We start from the raw sequence: 21,134 nt of genomic DNA, 5'->3' as shown, positions 1-21,134 counted from the left end.
ACCTCTGACCCAATTTTGACCCCCTGCTAGCTATTACTCCCAGGCTGCTACTCAGCTACTACTCAGCCCTAGCTAACAATTGGAGTCTAGCTTAGGGCCAGATTTAGCCTATCTGATCTGGGGGTGCAGTAAAAAAAAAGTCAGGGGGCATAATATCAGTAATGTTACAGGAATGCGTGGAACCAATATTCACTGTTCACTCGGCACACTGCTGTACCATGGAGTCATAACCTGGAAGTATCCTCTGACAGGTAGTGCAGAGGTGGTACAGGAGTGAATTTTGTTTAGGGTGATTAAACGGAACCTGTGCCCCCTTATATCAGGTGTCCCTAACACAGTCCCTCCATATATCAGGAGTTGTTCTCGGGGTTTCTCCTTACATCAAGGCTCCTTTAAGTGTTCCTCCTTACATCAGGTGTCCCCATCAGAGTACCCCTTACATAAAATGCCCACATCAGAGTTCCCCCTTACATCAACTGCCTCATCACGTAGTCCCCTTACATCAATTGCCCCCCTCAGAGTGCCCCCTTTACATCAACTGTCTCCATCAGAGCTCCCTCTTACATCAACTGTCCCGATGGGAGTGTCCCCTAATATCAACTGCCCCCACAGAGTGCCCCCTTACATCAACTGTCCCCAGCAGAGTGTCCCCTTACATCAGTTGCTCCCTTAGAGTGCCCCCTTCTCAGAGGTCTGGGAGGGCACAACTAAAATCTGGGGGGGCATAGCCCACCTCAGCACCCCCTAGGTCTGGGCCTGGTCTAGCTCCCCCCAGGTACCTAGGAGGGTGCTACATATGATATTTTAGTGACTGGGTTTACATATACTTTAACTCCTTAAAATGTAACTTAATGTTAACCCTTTACCTAGTCCATACAACTATGCTTTAACACTTTACCCTAAGCCTTATTATAACTTAAAATGTTTATTCCCTAATCCTGGATTAACCTGGAAAAGTCTTTAGGTAGCCTAATAGCAATGGAGAATAAATATCCATGAGCCAAGTTCATCTTGGCAAAGTGTACCAGTGCAGAAAACGTAGTATTCCTTCAAGTACTATTCAACACTGAAACAATTAGCCCAAAGCTGTGTACCACTTATATTCTTCCTGACATGTAGTAACCTGTTGTGTTTAGATTCTTGACCCCATCACTTGCTGGCTAGTTTTCGGCATTAGGCCTTTTTCACATGGAGCATGTTAGAGGGTACGCCCATGCAAAGGCTCCATTTACCCATACAGAGAAGCACAGGTGTTCTGTGCATCCGCATGCAAGCATTCCCATTGATGTCAAATGGAATGCAGCAGCTGCACTAACATAGCTGCTGCTTCCAATCTTGCATCTGTGCGGGTGGCCGGTGCACAGCCCTGAATGCAGACAGTGTGAATTCAGGGACATGCACCCAAACCCACACAGCTGTCAAATTGGGAGTAGCAGCTGTGTCCATGCAGCCACTGCACCCCAATTGAAATCAATGGAAATGCTTGCATGGGGATGCACAGAATACCTGTGCATCCCTATGTGGACAAAACATGGCCTTGCACAGGCATACGCTGTAGAACACCCCGTGTGAAGGAGGCCTTACTGTGTGGCCATGCTTCAGATGCACGCCTGACTTTGTTAGAACAGCTTAAACTGGGATTAATTACCCAGATTAGTGCTTGTTTAAATGAGTCTTCACCTGGAGTTGCCAAGCTGCCATTGTGTTTTAGGACAATGGAAGATGCTGAGTACAGCATGGCTTGTACTCAGCATCTGTCTCTCAGGCCATCCTTGGAAAACACCCTGGTTAAAACTTGGACTGTTATTCACCTTCATTTGTCTGCTGAAAGCTTTGTTCTTCAGTTTGTCCTACCTTCATCTCTGCTTCATTCTTATTATTAATATACAAGAATTATATAGTGTCAACAGTTTACACAATGCTTTACAACATGGGAGCAGACAGTACAGTTACACTACAATTCAATACAAGAGGAATCAGAGGGCCCTGCTCGTTAGAGCTTACAATTTAAAAGGGAGGGTCAAGTGATACAAAAGGTAATAACTGTTGGGAATGAGCTGATGGAGAAAATACATGTACAGTTGTTAGGTGGAGGCAGGATAGGCTTCTCTGAAGAGAACAGATTTTAGGGAACACTTAAAAGTGGACAGAGTAGGACATAGTTGGACAGATTGGGTTAGAGAGTTCCAGAGGATGGGAGAGGCTCTGGAGAAGTTCTATAGGTGAGCATGGGAGGAGGTGACAAGGGAACAAGAAAGCAGGAGGTCTTGGGAGTAACAAATAGAGCGATCTGGTTGGTATTTTGAGACTAGGTTAGTGATGTAGCTGGGGGCCCAGTTTTGGATGGCTTTGCAAGTTGTTGTTGCTTCATGCTTTGACACTGTGTTTTGGTCCTGCCTTAAATGTTGGCTGTCCCAATAGCTGGGGGCTGACTGACCATTTGGAAACTCGGGTGCTGCCTTAGGGCCCGAGTCAGTAGGGGGCCCCATGAGATGCCCCTGGTACCTTTTTTAGTAGGCTTTTTTGAGCTTAGGCAAGGACACAGGGGCCCCATGATCCCCTATTGCCCGGGGGCCCCATGAGTTGTCAGTCCGCCCCTGACTGCAACCCAACATTAGCACCAGCAGCATCTCTAGAGAAGAGAAGTCAGTACAGGTAACAGTCTCTCTCTGCTATTGGTGACACAGAGGTTCACTCCTTGACAATCACTCAATCAAACAACGAATATTTGCTTTGCACCATCAACACTGCAAAAGCTAATCAATATGCAAGTTACTCTCTTCCTGGAGAGAATGTACCACTGGCCAGAATTAGTTAGCAAGAAAGGAGAACATTTTCCTGGTAAATATTCAATCCTGGTGGTTAGCAAAAAATCCATCTATAAACATTTGCGTCAGGGCAACAAAACAAACAAATCTTAATACAATATAATCTGGTCACTCATTCATTCCCATTACAATCTACAGATGAAGAAGAGCAATTTCAGCAAGACGTAGACTAGGGCAATCCAGGCTGAATCACAATCTAATGTGGATCTTTTATCTCTCTTTAAGTGCATGTGCCCAGATGCTTTCTTGTTGATAGACAACTTTCACACAAGAATGTGAGAATTCCAATAATTTCAATGCCTAACAATAAAAACCCTTTTACAACAGATGATATACAGTTCTTGCTGACTGTATAGCTTCCTCAATGGTGAACTGACCTTTCCTGAGTTATAAATGTGTAGCACTACCCCTTTAGGAGTAGAAAACTTTGGGTCCTCGTTTAGTCCTGCATAGCCAGGCAACACGCTTTTCCACACCGACTTGCGTCCAGGAGTCAGTAACCAGTCCTTCAGCTTGTTTTCGGGGAATTGAACTTGGATGGAGTAAGAGGTGTATGCAGGGGCGAACTGACAACTCATTGGTCCCTCGGGCAATAGGGGATCATGGGGCCCCTGTGTCCTTGCCCAAAAGCCTATGAAAAAGGTACCAGGGGCATCTCATGGGGCCCCCTACTGACCCAGGGCCCTCGGGCAGTGCCCGAGTTTCCAAATGGTCAGTCCGCCCCTGGGTGTATGGGATGCCCAATGGAACACAGAAACCGAGGACAACTTCCTGGAACTATTTACAAGTCTTTACAGCAAAACAGTTTCTTTTGGAGAACTAGCCAGCATCTCCTGTAGTACCACTGTCTGGAGGAATCCCTGAGCAGGGGATCCGGTGTTTGCCACAAATTTAGAGAAACAGTCCTGAGTGGCAGGCTAATCCAGCTTCCCACTAGAGTGCCTCCTTCCCCTTTCTGGCCCAGGGGGTGCAGGTTTACTCACTCAGTCCTTCTCCTATGCAGCTGGTGGCTGCTACCAGACCTTCTAGCTGGGCTGCTCCTTACCTGCTACACTGGTGGTCCTCGCTTTGGGGGCCGGTGAAGGTCTCAGCTTTCCTACTTCCCAGGTCCTTCTTCTTGGAAGTCAGCCCCTCTACCATCTGGGCCCCGTCCCAGGCTCCTGCTCCTCAGCCTCACATCTTCTTCTTCCACTGAACTCTCCTCCAACTCTCCTGCTGCTGCGCAGACTCTGTCACTTTTAAGAGTTGTCCTGTCCCCTTGCCAAGCCTCCTGTTGGGGATTGGCCAGGATCCCTCAAAAGTGCAGATAAGGCATCCTCAGATCCGCCCAATGCTTCTAGACCTTTCTTTGAAGTTCTACAGCATGGGGAAATTCCAGAGGGCTGGTCTGCAAAGCCTCTCAGCTTTGACCATAATTTGACCCCTGCTAGCCCTCTTTGCTAATAATTGGAGTTTAGCTCCCCCTAGCTGACTAGTAAAGTGCTACAAATGGTTCTGTACTTATGTATTTTTCATAGCAGAGGATATTATATGAGATGCGTGCTCGTTTTAGAAAACAGCCTTCAGAGATAACAAATATCACTTTTTCTTTTTCTCCAGAACATACAGACATTCAAGACATTAACACCTAATGAAGAAACTCATCTAATGAAGATATTCACACTGCAGTAATTTACATGAATGGCTGTTACTGAAGCACCTGGCAACACACCTGCTGCATGTTTAGTGCATTTTTGTCATTGGACCAAGAAATTGTCCATCTGGACCAACACATTGTACAGTGTGGTTTGCTACTGTGCAATGCATGATCGGTCAGGGTCTGATTCTACCTTACAGCAGGGTAGTTGGGCTCTTAAACCAGCCACACGAGAGAAAAGATGTCTGAAAAAGGGAAAAATACTTGATTGGTGGGCAGGGCCACCTCACCGTGCGCATAGGGCCTTTACTCTCTCTCTTCCTCCGGTGTACGTGATCACTAATACTTGGGACCAGACAGGGCCGCATTCATGTGGGGTTCAATATTAAGATTGCACCGTGAGTTAGACAAGAGCTGTACAACCGATGTATCTGCATCATACCCTGAAGCTTTGCTGCACACACCATACTGTCCCATGATGCATACACCTTTGTTTGGAACGTGACATTTTGAAGGAGACACCACAGAGCAATGTCCTGTTTCACCACTTCATCTCTCCTATCACCTCACTCCCAGTGATAGAATACAGGTTCTGCCATGACACTGTGCGAACCCCCTGGGTGAACAACTTAACTGGGTTAATTGCCTCTGTACCCACAACCAGGTCCCTAGGGTCGTTGCCACGCAGATGCTGTCCTGCTTGATAGCCCTCTGTCTGCCTGTCATATCATTGTCTTACATTTGTTGCATGTTCTCCACTTCAACCCATGTGTATGTGACGGGCCCTTCTGATACGTCATATACCACCAAGCGCCCGCTTGCAGTAACTTCAGACCATGAATTAAACTGTTAATGGAACTTTACTGAGTATTCTCAATCATACAGTCCAACAGAGCAATAACAGTCTTCATCTGACTAACATAGGCTGCCCAGTGCATACCTTCCAAGGTAAGAGTCCATAGTGGTGAAGAGTCCTAGTTCCAGGGGATATTCCCCAAGGTGTTCAGAATGTTGCTGAAGCTTACTTATTTCTACTGGACCTCTCCTCTCGTTCCCAAGCAGGCCATGGCTCAGAGCTCTGAGCAGCACAAGGTGGAGGGCAGAGACCAGAAGGCCTGGAAGAATTCAGAACCTGGCTTAACTCCTTCCCACCTGGGTGGCTTACTAACTGCTTACTGCAATCACAGAGCTGTCATTAACACAGGAATTTTATGCAGGGCTTAAAATACATAGACACCCTGTAAGCACCTGCTTACAGGCTTTTGTATTCTGGTGTCCAGGACCTGTGGCTGTCAGAATATCCAATCTGTAACTGCAACTAACTGGCTGCAGTAATAGCTCAGATGACTTTATTCTGCCTGACTCCTTAGGTTTCTCAATCAAAGTTTGTAGATCTGGGTGGTGTCCACAGGGCCAATTCTAAATTATGTGTATCCAGGTGCTGGCTATAAATTATGCATTTCAGGGACATTTAGAGATGAGGCTCTGATTAATCCTTTTTCCCCTAGTGCCCAGTAATGGGACTGCTACATCACTTCCTGTTAGCAGAGTGGATCCAGTTCTTCTAACAGCATACAATCTTGGGACTTGTAGTCCTATAGCCATACATACTGTATTTCTGAATGCTGATTGAACTACACTACCAGATAGCTGGCGAACCAGAAGGATGCTGGAAGAGCAAGGGACTGTCTCTCTCTTTTGGTGCAGAATTCAGAACTAAACACAGGGGAAATGCCATTCTCCTCCAGAGACAGATTGCTGGCCTACTGCTGCAGGGTTCTGCACATCAATTCAGCACAGCAGTGATGCTGATCAGAACACATGAGGATTGCATCAGCTTCTCTACATCATGACTGGCAGTGCCCGATTTTCACACAGACATCTCTGCTTTCCATGCTGACAGGCCACAAGGCGGTAACTCTGCACATCCCTGCAAACAGCCAAGAGCCTAGGCAAGAATGCTTGTTCCTAGGAGGCTGTACTCTCCATAGCATAGGATAGGATAGAATGATGCCCAACCTCTTTCTGTAATCACTCTAGAGACACTGCATGCAGACACCTTTACACCACAGTTACCAGGAGACCTTTGTTTTGAGCAGTACCACAGCTCATCTGATTAACTTAATTGAATTACCAGAGTTCACTAATGCTTATGGGCCCCACCATTGCTAGCAGAAGACAGTGGATACCTCCATATCAGGAACTTTAAACATCATAGGTCTCAAGTCGCAATCTCTAGTTAAAGGGACCTTTTCTCTTCTGATGACATTATTATGCAACATGGGGTACTTATATCTATTTGTGCCAGAATATATATTAACATAATTCTCTGTATGCCCCGTTGCGGCACTGGTGGCATGGAGGGAACTGATAAGTCAAAAAGCCTTTTCTGCTCCCTCTTGCTGCAGTTAAATAGTTGAAGCATACTACTCATGACTGTATACCCTGATAAACATTGCTAATTGATTATTCCTATTTTACCTTCATGATGCTGTTTGTCCACTAATGTTCTCTAACAAACTTCTGAGGACTTCACAGAACAGCTGTATTTTTACTGAGATTAAATTACACACAGGTAGACTACCAATTAGGTGACCTCTGAAGGAAATTGGTTCCACTAGATTTTAGTTAGGGGTATCAAAATAAAAGGGACTGAATAAAAATGCACGCCACACTTTCAGATATTTATTTGTAAAAAAGTTAGAAAACCAGTTATCATTTTCCTTCCACTTCACAATTATGTGCAACTTTTGTTGGTCTATCACATAAAATACCAATAAAATACATTTACGTTTTTGGTTGTAACATGACAAAATGTGGACAATTTCAAGGGGTATGAATGCTTTTTCAAGGCACTGTAAGAAATAATTCTTAATATAGAACTGGGAAGTTGTTTATTCTGCAACCCTTTTGCTCTGTAGTGTATAGCAAGCAGGTTTTTTTTTCAGCTTTAGCTGATTGGTATGGTTAATAGCGGCTAAACGGTGTTCTACTGACACTGTCATTTACTTTACTGCACAAATACCAACATCATCCATCATGTACCTTCATTGTGATCTGATAACCTTTGAAATCTAAAAGACGTTTCTTCTTTTCCTCCTCTTGGCCCATGCTCACCCACGTGTCTGTTACCAACACATTGGCTCCTCTGGCAGCTTCCAAAGGATCATTTGTCACGAGAAGCTTGGTGCCACACTAGAAGACAAAAAGTTAATCCAGCTTTCTTTATATTGGTGCTCTTTAACTTTGTTATGTCACATACCCTTTAAGACATCCACTGTGAAAACCAAGGTGTAAGCCAGCCTACGTAAAGTACCTTCTAAAGTGAGTATCTTTTCCCTAAATGTGTTGGTGTATTTATCCAAGACCCCTAAAGTCAACCTTATTACTTTGTCATTTGTGGAAAGTAACACCTAATAGCCTACCTCTAGTTTAGATCTCTAATCTAGATAATTACTTTACCCATATTATTCTCCCACTGCCCTGTTTACCAGCCAAAGCCCTGTGAAATATCAAATATGAGACAGCATGTGGTCCTCCCCCTTTCTATCACTATTCATTGCATTGTGCTAGTCACATGGGGGCTAAGAGAAGGTCTTATGCTATGACATTGAACACTGAACTTACACAGGTCTTTTTACTAGTGACTCTTGTGAACAAGGAGGCAAGGAAGAGTAAGAAAAGTAAGCATCAGTAATAGTGAACTATCATAAAACCGTTTAGTAAAATTACTGTTCAGCAGGGAGCTGGTTTTTTAATAGGTGTAGAGAGCAACATTCAAAATACACAATTCCTGTAAATAACATGGTTGTGAAATGTCTTTTATCGCTTATCTTGACTGACGATGGAACAACAGCACTGTACGACATGACCCACATGGAAGAAAAATATATTTGAAATATATTTTGAAAATATTCTTCCCAAATATATTGACATATATTTGAAATGCTACAATTTTGGCCATATTCAATATATTTCAAAATATATTTCAATAAATATATATATATACTGCATGTTGAAATGCGTTTTTATTACAAAATATATGAAAAATATTTTTAAAAATCAATTTCAAATATACTGTATGTCTTTACCAGTACAAATCTACATTTTTTGGAATGCATTTACAAATATATGTAAAAATATATGTTAAAATGATTTTTTTTATATGTTTAAAAAAATCTGAAGAATATATTTAAAAAACATATCTTTTTAAAAATATATATTATTTAAATATATTCTTCAGATTTTTTTGGCGATATAAATTGTGGCATTTCAAATATATGTCAATATATTTGGGAAGAATATTTTTCAAATATATTTTTCTTCCATATGGGTGATTGACACAAGATTTACATTGTGGGACATGTTTTTTTTTACTACAGAGTTTGTGTATTTATGTACTTTGTTGGTTGTTCTTGTGAAGGAGTACCCATTACTCCTTTATGTGGGGGAAGGTTTATCTGGGCTCCATCTCACCTTTACAGTGATATCAGCAGTTTTCTAGATCTAGTGCTGAGTGGATGCCCTGTTTTTTTTCAGTGGATACAAGCCATTCTGTCCCCCTCCTCCAATCAGAGAATGCCTAGAAAAAGAATTGTATAGAAAAATTCCAAATGTTTTTGGAAACTTAAAACTGGGAATTAAAAGTTAGCTCCACTCCTTGTGTAACACTCTTTAGCTTAGCTAGAGAGAGTTTGTTGTTTTAACTTTTTTAGATAGAGGCTGAGTGGCAGCCTGGGATAAGACAGCCTGGGAGTGAAGCAGAGGTTACCTCAGGACAGGCTAGGGGGTTCTGGGGGTGAGGGAGCCCTCCCACCTCTTCAGAAACCTAAGAGCTTTCTGGAGGAGGGATGGAAGAGAGGAGGAAGCTCTGATCTGCATACCTGGCCAATCCCTTGGCAAGAGCCTAGGCATGGTGACCAAGGCAACCCTTAAGTATCGCAGAGCCTGTGCAGCAGGGGCAGTGTCGGGTGGAAGATGGAGTGTGGAGCCTGGGAGGGGGCCAAGGGAAGGGGCATACCTACAGGCAGGTGCTGGAGAAGAGGATCTTCACTGTACCACTGTCTCCAAGGGAGGACATCCTGAGCAGCAAGGAAGGAGCCAGCCCAGCAAAAGGCCCGAAGGCAGCCACCAACCCATTAAGCTATCAGGAGAGGACAGTGTGAGTACTCTTACAGTCCCTGGGCCAGAAGAGGGGAGAGGGCAGTCAGGTGGAAAACTCTGCTGCTATGGTAAATTGGCAGTTTCTGGGCCCCTTGCCCAGGGAATACCCTCAGGCAGCTGGGTAAAGAGGAGGATTTATCTGGGGTATGAGGAGGTACACCAGAGAGCTGGAATGCTCTTAAAGGAGTGTCTATTTTGTCCACATCTGTACATAGTTGCTAAGGAGTTTGTCCTCAGGTTTGCAGTTACCTTGGGTGTGCCATACACCCATCAATCCCATCCAAGTTATTGAATCCCTTAATAAAATCACAAAACCAAGCTCAAGGACTGTTTACTGTCTCCAGTGTGCAGAGTGTGGAAAAAAATGCGCGTTGCCTGACTGTGCAGAGCTTTAGTGAGACCCAAAGCTCAGTGACTCCTAAGGGGGCATTGCTACACTTGCATAAGAGACCTTGGCCAGTTGTGTTGCCTAGCCTATATTGGATTCTCCATACATTTTTCAGGGACATGATCTCCCATGGAGATTCTAGAGGGTTTTCTGTTTCAATATGTTTATTAGGAAAGTTTTGATTTAAGAATATAGCAAGCTCAAAATACGCCCTCGCAGGGGCAGAGAAGAACAATAACATATAAACAGGGACATCCTGCTGACTTGTATTAGTCAAATAACAAAAAGTCCAATGACATCAAGAAGGGACGGTAAACAGCCGAGCCAAATAGCAGCAGTAATCCAACATAGTATTGGAAAAAAGAGAAAAGAAAAAGAAGTTAGAAGAAAAGAGAAAATAAAACAAAAGGGAATCAGAAAGAAAACATGAAAGAAGGGAAACTAAAGGGATCATGGACCGGGGGCCAGCACCAGCAGCGACTATAGGAGGCCATAACTAGTAGGAGGCAGGGATGGTAAGGAATAGCGTATCCAAGGTTCCCAAACCTTAAGGAATCTCGGATGAGAATCATGAACAATGCTGGACATCTGCTCATTGAACAACATAGCATTCATCCTCACCCCTTGGAAGACTACCTATAGCTAGAGCTATAGTACGTTTGGCCGAAATGAATAGGTAGGATGCCAATTTCTGTTGAGACCTAGATAGACCCAAACCTAGGCAATGCATCCCTACTGTAATATGAAACAGCGTTTGAAGCAAACTGAAAACCCTACAGCGCTGAAAGCTGAAAATTGGCGAAGGCAAGTGGTTAAATAGAAAATCAAATCATGCACATGACATTTGCCAAACTTCATTAAAAGCTTCAAAAAAGCATCAATGAAGCATCAAAAAAGCACTCAAAAGTAAATGGCCGAAGAGGTACCACATCCCTATTTCATTTAATTAAACAAATCATTTGACATGGTGCAATTAAAACATACAATTTATGTATACATATAAAAGTTTTTTGCATCAGATTTAGTGTCTAAAACCACACGTGTTGAAACTTGCATTTCAAGTACAGTACAAATGACATTCAGATTCTTAGAAAGCTCAACGCGTTTCTTGGACTTTTTTTTTTTATCAAAAAAGCATGTTGAAGTGGTAGGCATTTTAATGTGTGTTGAAGTTGAAGCAAGTTTAAATGAGCCCTTAAGAAGGGATACAGACAGTAATAGCCTGCTAGGCATTTTAACCCTATCCAAAATTAGGAAAAGGTTTCAGCACAAGTTTCATCCTAGCATAATGCTAAATAAAATATATCAGCACACATAACAGGGCTATCATTTTTTCATTGTTTGAGGCACAAAGGTGACAATTTACTATTTTATGGTTTACTTATTTACCTCTTTAGAAAACTGTTCAGCTGCTTCTGTTACTGAAGAGTTTGGTTCATATCCCTAGAAAATAGAAACAGGGTTTATTAGTAGTCTTCTTATATTCCAGAGGAGTTTGCCAGAAATAGAGAAAGTACAGTGTCCCTCAAATTACAGATATACTGTATGAATGTATGACCAGGGGCGGACTGACAACTCATGGGGCCCCCAGGCAATAGGGGATCATGGGCCCAAACTCAAAAAAGCCTATGAAAAAAGGTACCAGGGGCATCTCATGGGGCCCCCTACTGACCCCGGGCCCTCGGGCAGTGCCCAAGTTTCCAAATGGTCAGTCCGACCCTGTGTATGACTCTTTTATAGCAATGTGTAAAGAGTAAAACTGAATCCAGAGAATCCGGGCTAAGTCCTGCACTTGGCTCCACTAATTTGCCTTGCAGAGTCAAGCTGGCATGGGTACCCTGGCCACCAGTCCTGCATCCCTAACAGAGTGCCTGGGGTTCCTGATGTTGGGATCACCCCCTCTATAGCAGCTAGTATCTCTCCCAGCCAGCTGCCTGTCACAGTAAATCACTTCAGAGCCAACAGAAGCTAGGCCCCACCTGGGCTCTAATGTTTTATGTACACAGGATAGAAGGAGGATCCTGGGAGGAGGTACATCCCTCTGCATCACCTACTCTGATCTGTGGTCTGTATTTAGTTTAATAGGGATGGGGGGGACACAGTGACCTGGGGGGGGGATATAGGTAACAAGGATTTACATTGGAAAGAGTCATTTGGAGGGGGTAAGAGGATATGTGCAGAAGCGCTTTGGAAGGGGAGGGAAAAGGGGGGGGGATTTGTACTAGAATGGGGGTATGTACTTGGAGGGGGGATTTGGGTGGGAGGATTTGTGCTGGAAGTGTGGAAAGGATTTTTGCTGGTGGGGTGTTGGGGGACTAAAGGGAGGAATGGAGGGGGTTGTGCCATGATGAGGCGTTGTGCTGGGAGGGGGATTTGGGGGGTGGAAGATTTGTGCTGGAGAGTACTGGGGGGGGGGGGGGCAGGTCCAGGGCAGACAGACTTTTGCTACCCAGGCAGTGACTGCTTTAGAGAGAGGTGATCTGTAAGACCATGGACACATTTGTTTTGACATGCCTAGAATGTATTTAGCTCATTTAAATTGATCAGCTCTGCAATGAGACCACTGCTTCCCCAGAGAGAATAATAGTCCCACTCTGCTGCTGCACTCTTACCTATCCAGCGATCCTTGCTATGCAGCCCTGCCTAATGCCACACAGTCTGTCTTCATTGGACCATAGCGCATGTGTACACTAAGAATAGGAGCCAGCTAGAACGTCTCAAGAGAAGAGCTGTGCAGCACCAGACAGAGATGCCCAGTGAAAATCAACTGAAACTGTGGGAAGGTACATATTAACAGGGCACTCTGCACTAAGGATGGTGGGAAGATTGGATAAGTTTATGAAAAGTTTAAGTGGTTCTTTTTTTTTTTCTTTAAAATAACTGTAGCACCCTCTAGAGTGCTACCAGGATAGTGTAGGTAAATTTATTGTGTATGACTCATGGTAACTGTGTCTGTAATTAGGTCGAGTTCCTGCAGATCAGGCTGGAAGGCTTAACAGGTTGGGACTCTATCACCTCCACCTGGTTCTGGAGGACCATGGAAAATTACAGAAGCCAGTGGGCAGAAGGGGTGGAGACGTAGTCAGCATGTTTATGGGAGTCTTGCCAATCCCAGGTTTGGAGGCCCATGTAGAGTGGTGAGACCAAGCCATAAATATGGGAGAGTCAAGCTGGCAGGAAAAGATGGAGTGCTGAGGAGACTGTCAGTGGCCTTGTCCCCTAGGGCTGTGCTCGGGCTGGCACAGGAGGGTCCACTTAGCATAACAGCATGAACAGGATCAAGGCCTGGAAGCAGTGGAAGAAAGGAGGACAGAGTGAGTACATCAGCACACCCTGGGATTTACAAGGGGAGAGACTGCCACATGTAGCAAGCTTTCTAAGGACAGCGCTGTGCTTAATCCTTAATCCTTGTCCTGGGAGATCTTCAGTGCAGCCAGGAGGGCTGCTAGTGTCTGCAGACTGTGGAGCTGGGAGCAGTTCTACAAGGGAGAGGAGAAATCTCTGCATGTAGTTTGCAACAAGCTAAGATAACTTTCAGAGGGGCTGCAAGTTGCTAGCCTGTAAGGGACTGTTGCTACTGATCAGCAGTGACTGACTGCTTTCAAGGAAAAGAACAGTCCAGGATCTGTTTCTGTAAATAGGAAGGAAGTTGTCCCCGTGCATTGATCAGTCACGTTGGGCATCCCATAATCCCTATTACCCTATCCAAGTTATTTCCCCAAATAAAATAACAAAAAAACAAGCTCATGGACTGTTCACTGATTGTGGATGTAAGTGTGGAAAATACGTGTTGCCTGCTTGTGCAGAGTTCAGGGGGACCTAGAAACACATCGGCCCTCAAGAGGGTTGCGCTACATAACAAATATGTTATACTTACCTTGCTCTGTGCACTTCTGGCCCTTCCCCCCTGCTGAGTGCAAGCAATTTGCTCTGGTGGCATTCTTGCGTGCTCCCTACTAAGCCACCTCTGTGTGTCTATAAAACACACAGAGCTTGGCTCAGCCCCGCACCCGCTGCTGTGCCTCAGTGAGGCCAATGAGGTGGGATAGACTCGGAAGAGCCTCGGCTCTTGTGCACTTCGCTGGATTGGGATCAGGTAAGTATTAGGGGGGACTGCGGGGTAGCTGCACACTGTTTTTTCACCTTCATGCATAGAATGTGAATGGGCTCTTACAAGTTTTTTCCTTCCTCCCATTGTCCACCGTTACCTATTTTTCCTCTCCCTGGCCATTAACACTGGGCATTTTCCCACTGACCCTTCTGATGCCAGATTTTTTTTTATCCTTTACATTCAATGCAGGGACGTTTTTTTCCCTTGCAGACCATCAAAGCTAACCATTGTTCATTCTGCTGACCACAGACATTGGCCATCTTTTCTTCTTTGTGCTGACCAGCAATTTAAGGGGCACTATGACACTTACTGCTTACTGCTTACCACTGTATATTACATAACCAAGTGTTTATTGTCTCAATGGTTGCTAAGATGTTTCTCAATATTTTACTAAAGTTTGCTTTAATGTAGGCTCAGTGTGTACATGTTGCACATTAATGCAGTGCATGCATCAATTCCATTTAAAGCAAAAACGGTGCAAAAACAGACGTCTATCCAATGCAACATACAACACAATCCATGTATTAAAGTGTATCTAGCCCAAAACCAAAAATGTAATAAAAAGCAGCCTACTAGTCGTTGGCATGGTGGCTGCATCTGTTTCCTTTTTTTCAAGCTTGCTTTGCTTTATTTTCACCTGGTAACCCTGCAAATAATACACTCTCTGTCCCTAGGTGTCTTTGTCCCTCCTCCACTGTATCTATGAAAGGAGCGAGATGGTTGTCACTCTAGGCTCCTCTCCTGTGATAGAATACAGACATATCCAAATCTCTTCATCCACATTACATGGGGGGCAGGGATATGGGTTGTTTTAAGAAGATAGATAAGAAAGAAGAGATTCTTTGGTGCTGCTCACAGGAAATGGCAAAGACACTGCATTTCCGTCATGATCAAACTGTAGGCAGGTGCCTATATAAAGTTATTATGTTTCTTTAATTGTTGGCAGGTACATGCAGGGGGTTAATGGATACGTTCACCTTTTGTAACATGTTATGCTCATATTCAGAGTGTAACATGTAAAATGTTACAGATGTATTGGCCTCCACTCCCCCCCCAATCCCCCCTTTTGACAGCTAGCAGTGGATCCTCTCACCCCCTTCCCGCTGGCTGGCACAATCTGAAAAAAACACGGCCAAATGGGGCTTTGTCCGCTCGGCTGCATCATTCATTCATGTGTTCTGTGAATGTGAAAACTACAAGTACCGACAGCCTTTGTGGCTGTCAGCTTGTAGCTCTCAGTGAACTGCCAGAGCACTGTTGAGCGCTCTAGGTAATTTATTGAGCTTCCTGCCATTGTCAACTGCCTGCCTGTATTGGAGGTATGGGCAGATAGCTACATAGACAGTCTGCAGGACTGTGGCCATACACCCACGATCTGCTGATTGTAGCTGCAATGCTTTACAGGTTCCTAACCAAAAAATTTTAAATGCATATTTTTTTCCTGCAAAATAAAATGTGCATTTATTAATTTTTTTGTAAATGTTAATGTATCCTTTAATGTCTTCCCCTGTATGTGTGTCACTCCCCTTTTTGAAGACTATTTATACAGGGGGAGCTGCCCTTGTGGAAGCAGTACAGTGCGGACCTGTGTACTATGTAAGCTGATTTCCTGGCAGTGTAGGCACCTCTATAGATGGACTTGCTGTGTATAGACTTTCCTAACTATAAGGCCTCTTTCACACGAGCGGTTGTTCTGCCGCTTGTAAATGCATGTTTTTTTATTTTGAAATTCCAACACTCCTGGCACAAAGATCACTTACATTTGTACATTGCGTTTACAAGCGGCTGTGTTTAGCTGCGGTAGTAAATTCTTGCCTTTTCTATAGCAACTGTTTACTTATTTTTTCTTTGTACTAAGATTAACTGTGTTTATGTACAGATAGATGCAGTACATCACTCCTGGATGCTGTCAACTTTATTTTTTCTAAACGTATTAAAACCATATATTATGAAACGTTGCTAAACGCAGTGTTACATAGTTAGTCTGGTTGAAAAAAGATAAAAGTCCATCCAGTTCAACTATAGAAAAAAAAAAGTTATAATCCTATACCCACAGCTGATGAGGAAGGCAAAAAAAACCCAGCAAAGCATGATCCAATTTGCTCCTGCTGGGAAAAAAATTCCTTACTGATCCCCCAAGAGGCAATCGGATATTCCCTGGATCAACTTTACCTATAAATGTTAGTATCCAGTTATATTCTGTGTATCTAAGAAACAATCCAGGCCTTTTTTGAAGCAATCCACTGAGCTGGCCAGAACCAACTCTTGAGGGAGTCTATTCCACAATTTCACAGCTCTCACTGTGAAGAAATGTTTCCGTGTTTGGAGATTAAATTTATTTTCCTCCAGACGTAAAGAGTGCCCCCTTGTCCTCTGTGATGACCTCAGGGTGAATAGCTCTACACTGAGTTTACTATTTGAACCACTGATGTAGTTATACATGTTGATCATAATGAAGGAAGACCGAGGGCTTGGCCCACAGATTCAGAGGGTACACGATGCCACACAGACACAGACAGTGGTTCTTTTAAAACAATTACGTTTACTGAACAGTTATAGTGATAATGTAGTTGAGCATACATAAACAGAATGATAACAGCGCATAACCATACAGTAAGAATAATACTGTCTAACACTAACCCCGTACTTGCGGACTTTTCCCCAATGTCCAGAAAGCAGCCTGGCTGCACCTGAATGTTCCTGAGCAAGATATAACGTTGGGGTGCACCCTAAGTATTGCGCAATACTATTTGTAATGCTAAGGAAAGTGGAGTGTGTCTCTTGTAACTTTCTGGTATATCCAAAATGTCACTGACCACGTGTGGTGCGATGAGCTGCGGCAAAGCCGCACTTACAGTTCCCTGGCAGGCTCTTGGTGCTTTTTCCTGATCCACTCCAGAACCGGACCATACAGTCACTTGTTTCCTGGTCTCGTTGTGGTGAATCTTCCCTAGGTGCCGTCGCCAGATTCCACTGTGAGCCGTAAATCCTCTTCCAGGCCCCACACAGATTCTCCAAACATGCTCAGCATCCAACAGCCAGACCCAGACTTCACTTCCTCCTCAGCACAGGAACTCCTCCCCTTCCCAGAGGGTTTGTGATGCAGTAAGTAATTTCCTAATTGCAGCCTCAAACCTGTATTTACAGTTCACTATGACCCTTCTGAGGGTCCTATTCAACCCCTAAATTAGCATTCATTAAACTTTATAATGTAAATAAGTATTGGTTCTGTCTTAGCAAACGTCTCTGCAAACTTGATTCTCGTACTTTGCTGCCATCTACTGACCAAAGAGCATATTACAGGCACATTATAGTTTAACATTGGACATCAGTATTTATTCATGCGTCACACCCTTACATGATCGCCCCTTAATCTCTTCTTCTCAAGAGAGAATAAATTCAGTTCCTCTAATCTTTCCTCATAGCTGAGCTCCTCCATTCCTCGTATCAGTTTGGTTGCCCTTCTCTGTACTTCCTCCAGTTCCCCAATGTTCTTTTTGTTAATTGGTGCCCAAAACTGAACTGCATATTCCAGATGAGGTCCTACTAATGATTTGTACAGGGATAATATGATATCTCTCTCTCTGGAGTCTATACCTCTTTTAATACAAGAGAGGATTTTGCTCGTTTTAGAAACCGCAGCTTGGCATTGCATGTCATTATTATACTTGTGATCTACCAGAACTCCCAGATCCTTCTCCACCATTGATTCCCCCAGTTGTACCTCTCCCCTAGTATGTATGATGCATGCATATTCTTAGCCCCCAATTGCATAACCTTACATGTTGTGAATGTACATATTACAATGTAATACAGTGTGTGAATGGAACCATAAGGATACATTGTCTGCATTTAGCTGCGGTAAATAAGTTCCTCTAACCGCAACTAAAAGCTGAAATCTAGCCGCCCGTGTGAAAGGGGCCTAAGGTATGGGCAGCACTGCTAGAGGGATCAGCACAAATGCTGTAAAAGTAATGCACAGCCATTTAAATGTATGCAACAGTTCTGTGGTGCTGAATGTCATATATTTACTAGCTCAGTTGTAATGCACAGATTTATTTCATAACACAAGTTCTTGTTCAAAGAAGATGTCTGGCCTCCATTACTGATGGTGGGGAACAAGTGTGTTACAGCTAAAATGTATTCTTGATATATCTGAAGAACTGAGGAGCAAACAGTGAGCATTACAGTTAACCTTCAAGTGAACAGAGAAAAGGAGAAGCAGCCAGCTGGCAGAAGAAGCATTGGAGGTGGCTGTTGATGGAGGTTCTGGTAGTGAGGGGTAGCTTAATGCTACATACACCTCATTTAGTGGTCGAGACTTCATGTTGGAGTCTGCTACAATACAGAACTTTCCTAGAGATGGAGTCTGTAAGTCATCATGTGTAAGACCTTGCAAAGTGCCTATGGGCAGAATACAATTAAAGGTGCAGATGATGAGTCAAGACAAGTTGATGAAGTTGTGAACTTTTTGCTACTTTCTCAAAATGTCATTTGAGTCATAAGTCAGGACAAGTAGGAATAGATCAAGTTGCTAACTGAAGATAAGAGTCCTTCCAAAATTGTATGTGGGGTTGTGAAGTGTAATGTGGCCTCTGACCTGAGGGTGACACCAACCCACTCTGAAGCTGGTCACTGGTGAATGGTTATGACTTGTAGCACTCCCTAGATGCCATAGGGGGTGACCTTGCTAACGATCGGGTATTTTCTGTAATTGCTGAAAATGTTCTTAGCTTGAAAGAAAAAAGAAAACTAATGCAGCCACCACATCTAAGTGTTGTAAACTATAATATACTACATTTTTACTTTGGGTTTAAATATCCTTTAAGACATTTAACAGGTAAAAGCAGTCTCTCATCAAGAAAACAGGATATGCAGAAGTTCACTGATTAGATACAGCAACATGTTTCTGCCAAGTCTCTCAGTGTCCAGATGTAATGCTAAATTAATTATTAGAACTTTTAAAAAGTATTGCCAGTGTTCAGGATAAGAGCTCCTCACTCTCAGACAACCTATGCTAAGGTCAGAGCCCTAGCACAGCTCTAGCCGGGGTATAATGTTAGTTTTGGACAGAGAAGGTAAGGGATCATTTTAGAACTTGTTACAGATTTTGTTGTTCTTTCTATAGCCATAGGGGAGGTTTTCCTTTACTGCCTTTGCCTTCAGAACTCACTTTACTGGATGCTTGGTTACCTGAAGAGGAAGTGAGGGGGAAATTTTAACAGGGACACAGATGGCAATAATATTTGAAAGTGGTTATAAACCTTTCCCTTGCAATCCAAAAGTAGAAAATATGTTTTGGCTGTAGTTGGTCTTTGAAGACAAACACTGTTGATACTCCAGTTACTTGGCAATGGCAGTATGAATATAAATTGTAATGTGATTTCCACATTGTTCTGTTTGCTGTTACTGTGATCGTGCTTGAAATATGACAGATTAACACAGAAAGTAAACTTCTAACTAAATGTATCTTGGCTCTAGGATAGACCGTAGTTTTGGAGCTATGAGGCATAAAAATTATACTTCTGTATTGTTAAAATGTCACTATGGCATAGCAAAAGAAAACACATTGACAGAAAACATGTTTTGTCACACTGTTAACAGCTAGTTTCATTTCACAGTGTTATGTAGTGCTGCTCCCGTAGGAGCCGCAGGAATACTGTCTTCCCAAAGGGTCTTCCCCAAAAGATTTGCCCCTCAGCCAGGCACATAGGCTCATTCACACATTCCTTCAATGACCAGTCTAGGGGTGTTGTCTTTGTTGCTTTTATTTTTGGAGGACTTGGATAGGGATGGGGAATTAACTGGGATACTCCAAAAACAAGAACTATGTACACTTGAGGATAAGCTATGAGGAAGTCCATGCTTGAAGCAAACAGTAGACCTTGAAGTAGGAGATTAAATGGACAAAGCTTTTCGGAATACCAGCCAGTGTCCCCTGTAGCCTGGACCCGCAGCTGACTTCCTAGCACCAGAGGGGCGGTTGAGTAATATGTCTTTAAGATCCTTTAGCGGTGACTGTACTCACAAGGCCAAAAAGCAGCTGGTTGCCTTCCTCTGTGATATCACAACAGATCTTCAGTAGACGGCCCCTCAGTCAGCTTTAGTAGAACTTGTGTTTCAGCATACAGGCCCTCAGGTTGCCCTTATGAGGCCACACGGCAGTAGTTGCTTGGGAGGGCACAGTCTGGAACAATTCTAAATCCTATGCAGGAAAGACCCAGGGCCAAGTGTGCTCACTGAATACTGTATATACAGTTACCCAACATGCCATCAGAGCCAGTCTCTCTGGGATAGGCTGGGGCTGTATCAATATCCATGCTACCATCTGCATAGATCCACACCTATTATCCAGAAACTTCTCAAGCTTTCTGGATGCGGAGGGAACTATCAGGTTGGAAGCAGCTGAGCAAACTGGGCATACCTAACTAGCAGAATACAGCTTCATTGATTACAGTGTGCAGGTTATGCTTTTACCTAGCAACAATTACATCAACACTGTCTACAGTGGGGCAACTAAATGTACCTGTCAAAATACAAACTAAATATAACCTAGCGCCTTTCTCAATCTTTTTACCATGATGGTATCCTTGAAATATTCTTCTAGTGTCTATAAAGCTTTGCTAATTTATATCTACAGCTCATGGTACATTAGTATGGCCATTGCCATCAATAAGGGGGTATCACAGGTCCTCCTGTATAGGGGCCCAGGCAGCAGGGAAAATCGGATGTGGGCAGGGAGGGTGATTGGCGCAGTGTGTGTGCGTGTGTGTGTGTGGTGGAGGGGGGTTACTGGAACCCATCCCCTGTATGGCTCTTTCTGCAGCAGCTGAAAGCTGGCTTCTCCTCCTCTCCCACCTGCTAGCAGCTGCAGGTACAGAGGGGGAGGGGATGTTTCAGAATGGAGAGCAGGGTGGGGCATGTAAATATGTCAAATTTACTGGTCCCTTTCTGTCCTGAATGAACACATTGAGTGATCAAAACTGACCATTCACTGTGCTCATTTAT

The 21,134-nt window shown here is 43.6% G+C and overlaps 1 protein-coding gene across 2 annotated transcripts in view; it reads right to left on the bottom strand.

The window, feature by feature from the left end:
- Positions 1 to 21,134, bottom strand: part of OTC (ornithine transcarbamylase) — a 96,383-nt gene that overhangs the window by 8,534 nt on the left and 66,715 nt on the right. For both annotated transcript variants that reach the window (XM_089673914.1, XM_089673915.1), the window contains exons 7-8: positions 11,405 to 11,458; positions 7,510 to 7,659 (exon numbers count right to left, since the gene is read on the bottom strand). In XM_089673914.1, coding sequence (XP_089530040.1) covers positions 7,510 to 7,659; positions 11,405 to 11,458 — 204 coding nt within the window. The remainder of the gene's footprint in view (positions 1 to 7,509; positions 7,660 to 11,404; positions 11,459 to 21,134) is intronic.

This window comes from Staurois parvus, unplaced genomic scaffold (assembly GCF_062004578.1).
Source record: "Staurois parvus isolate SC_StPar_1 unplaced genomic scaffold, SC_StPar_1.0 ptg000145l, whole genome shotgun sequence".
NCBI lineage: Eukaryota > Metazoa > Chordata > Amphibia > Anura > Ranidae > Staurois > Staurois parvus.
This window is presented reverse-complemented; position numbering and strand designations above follow the sequence as displayed.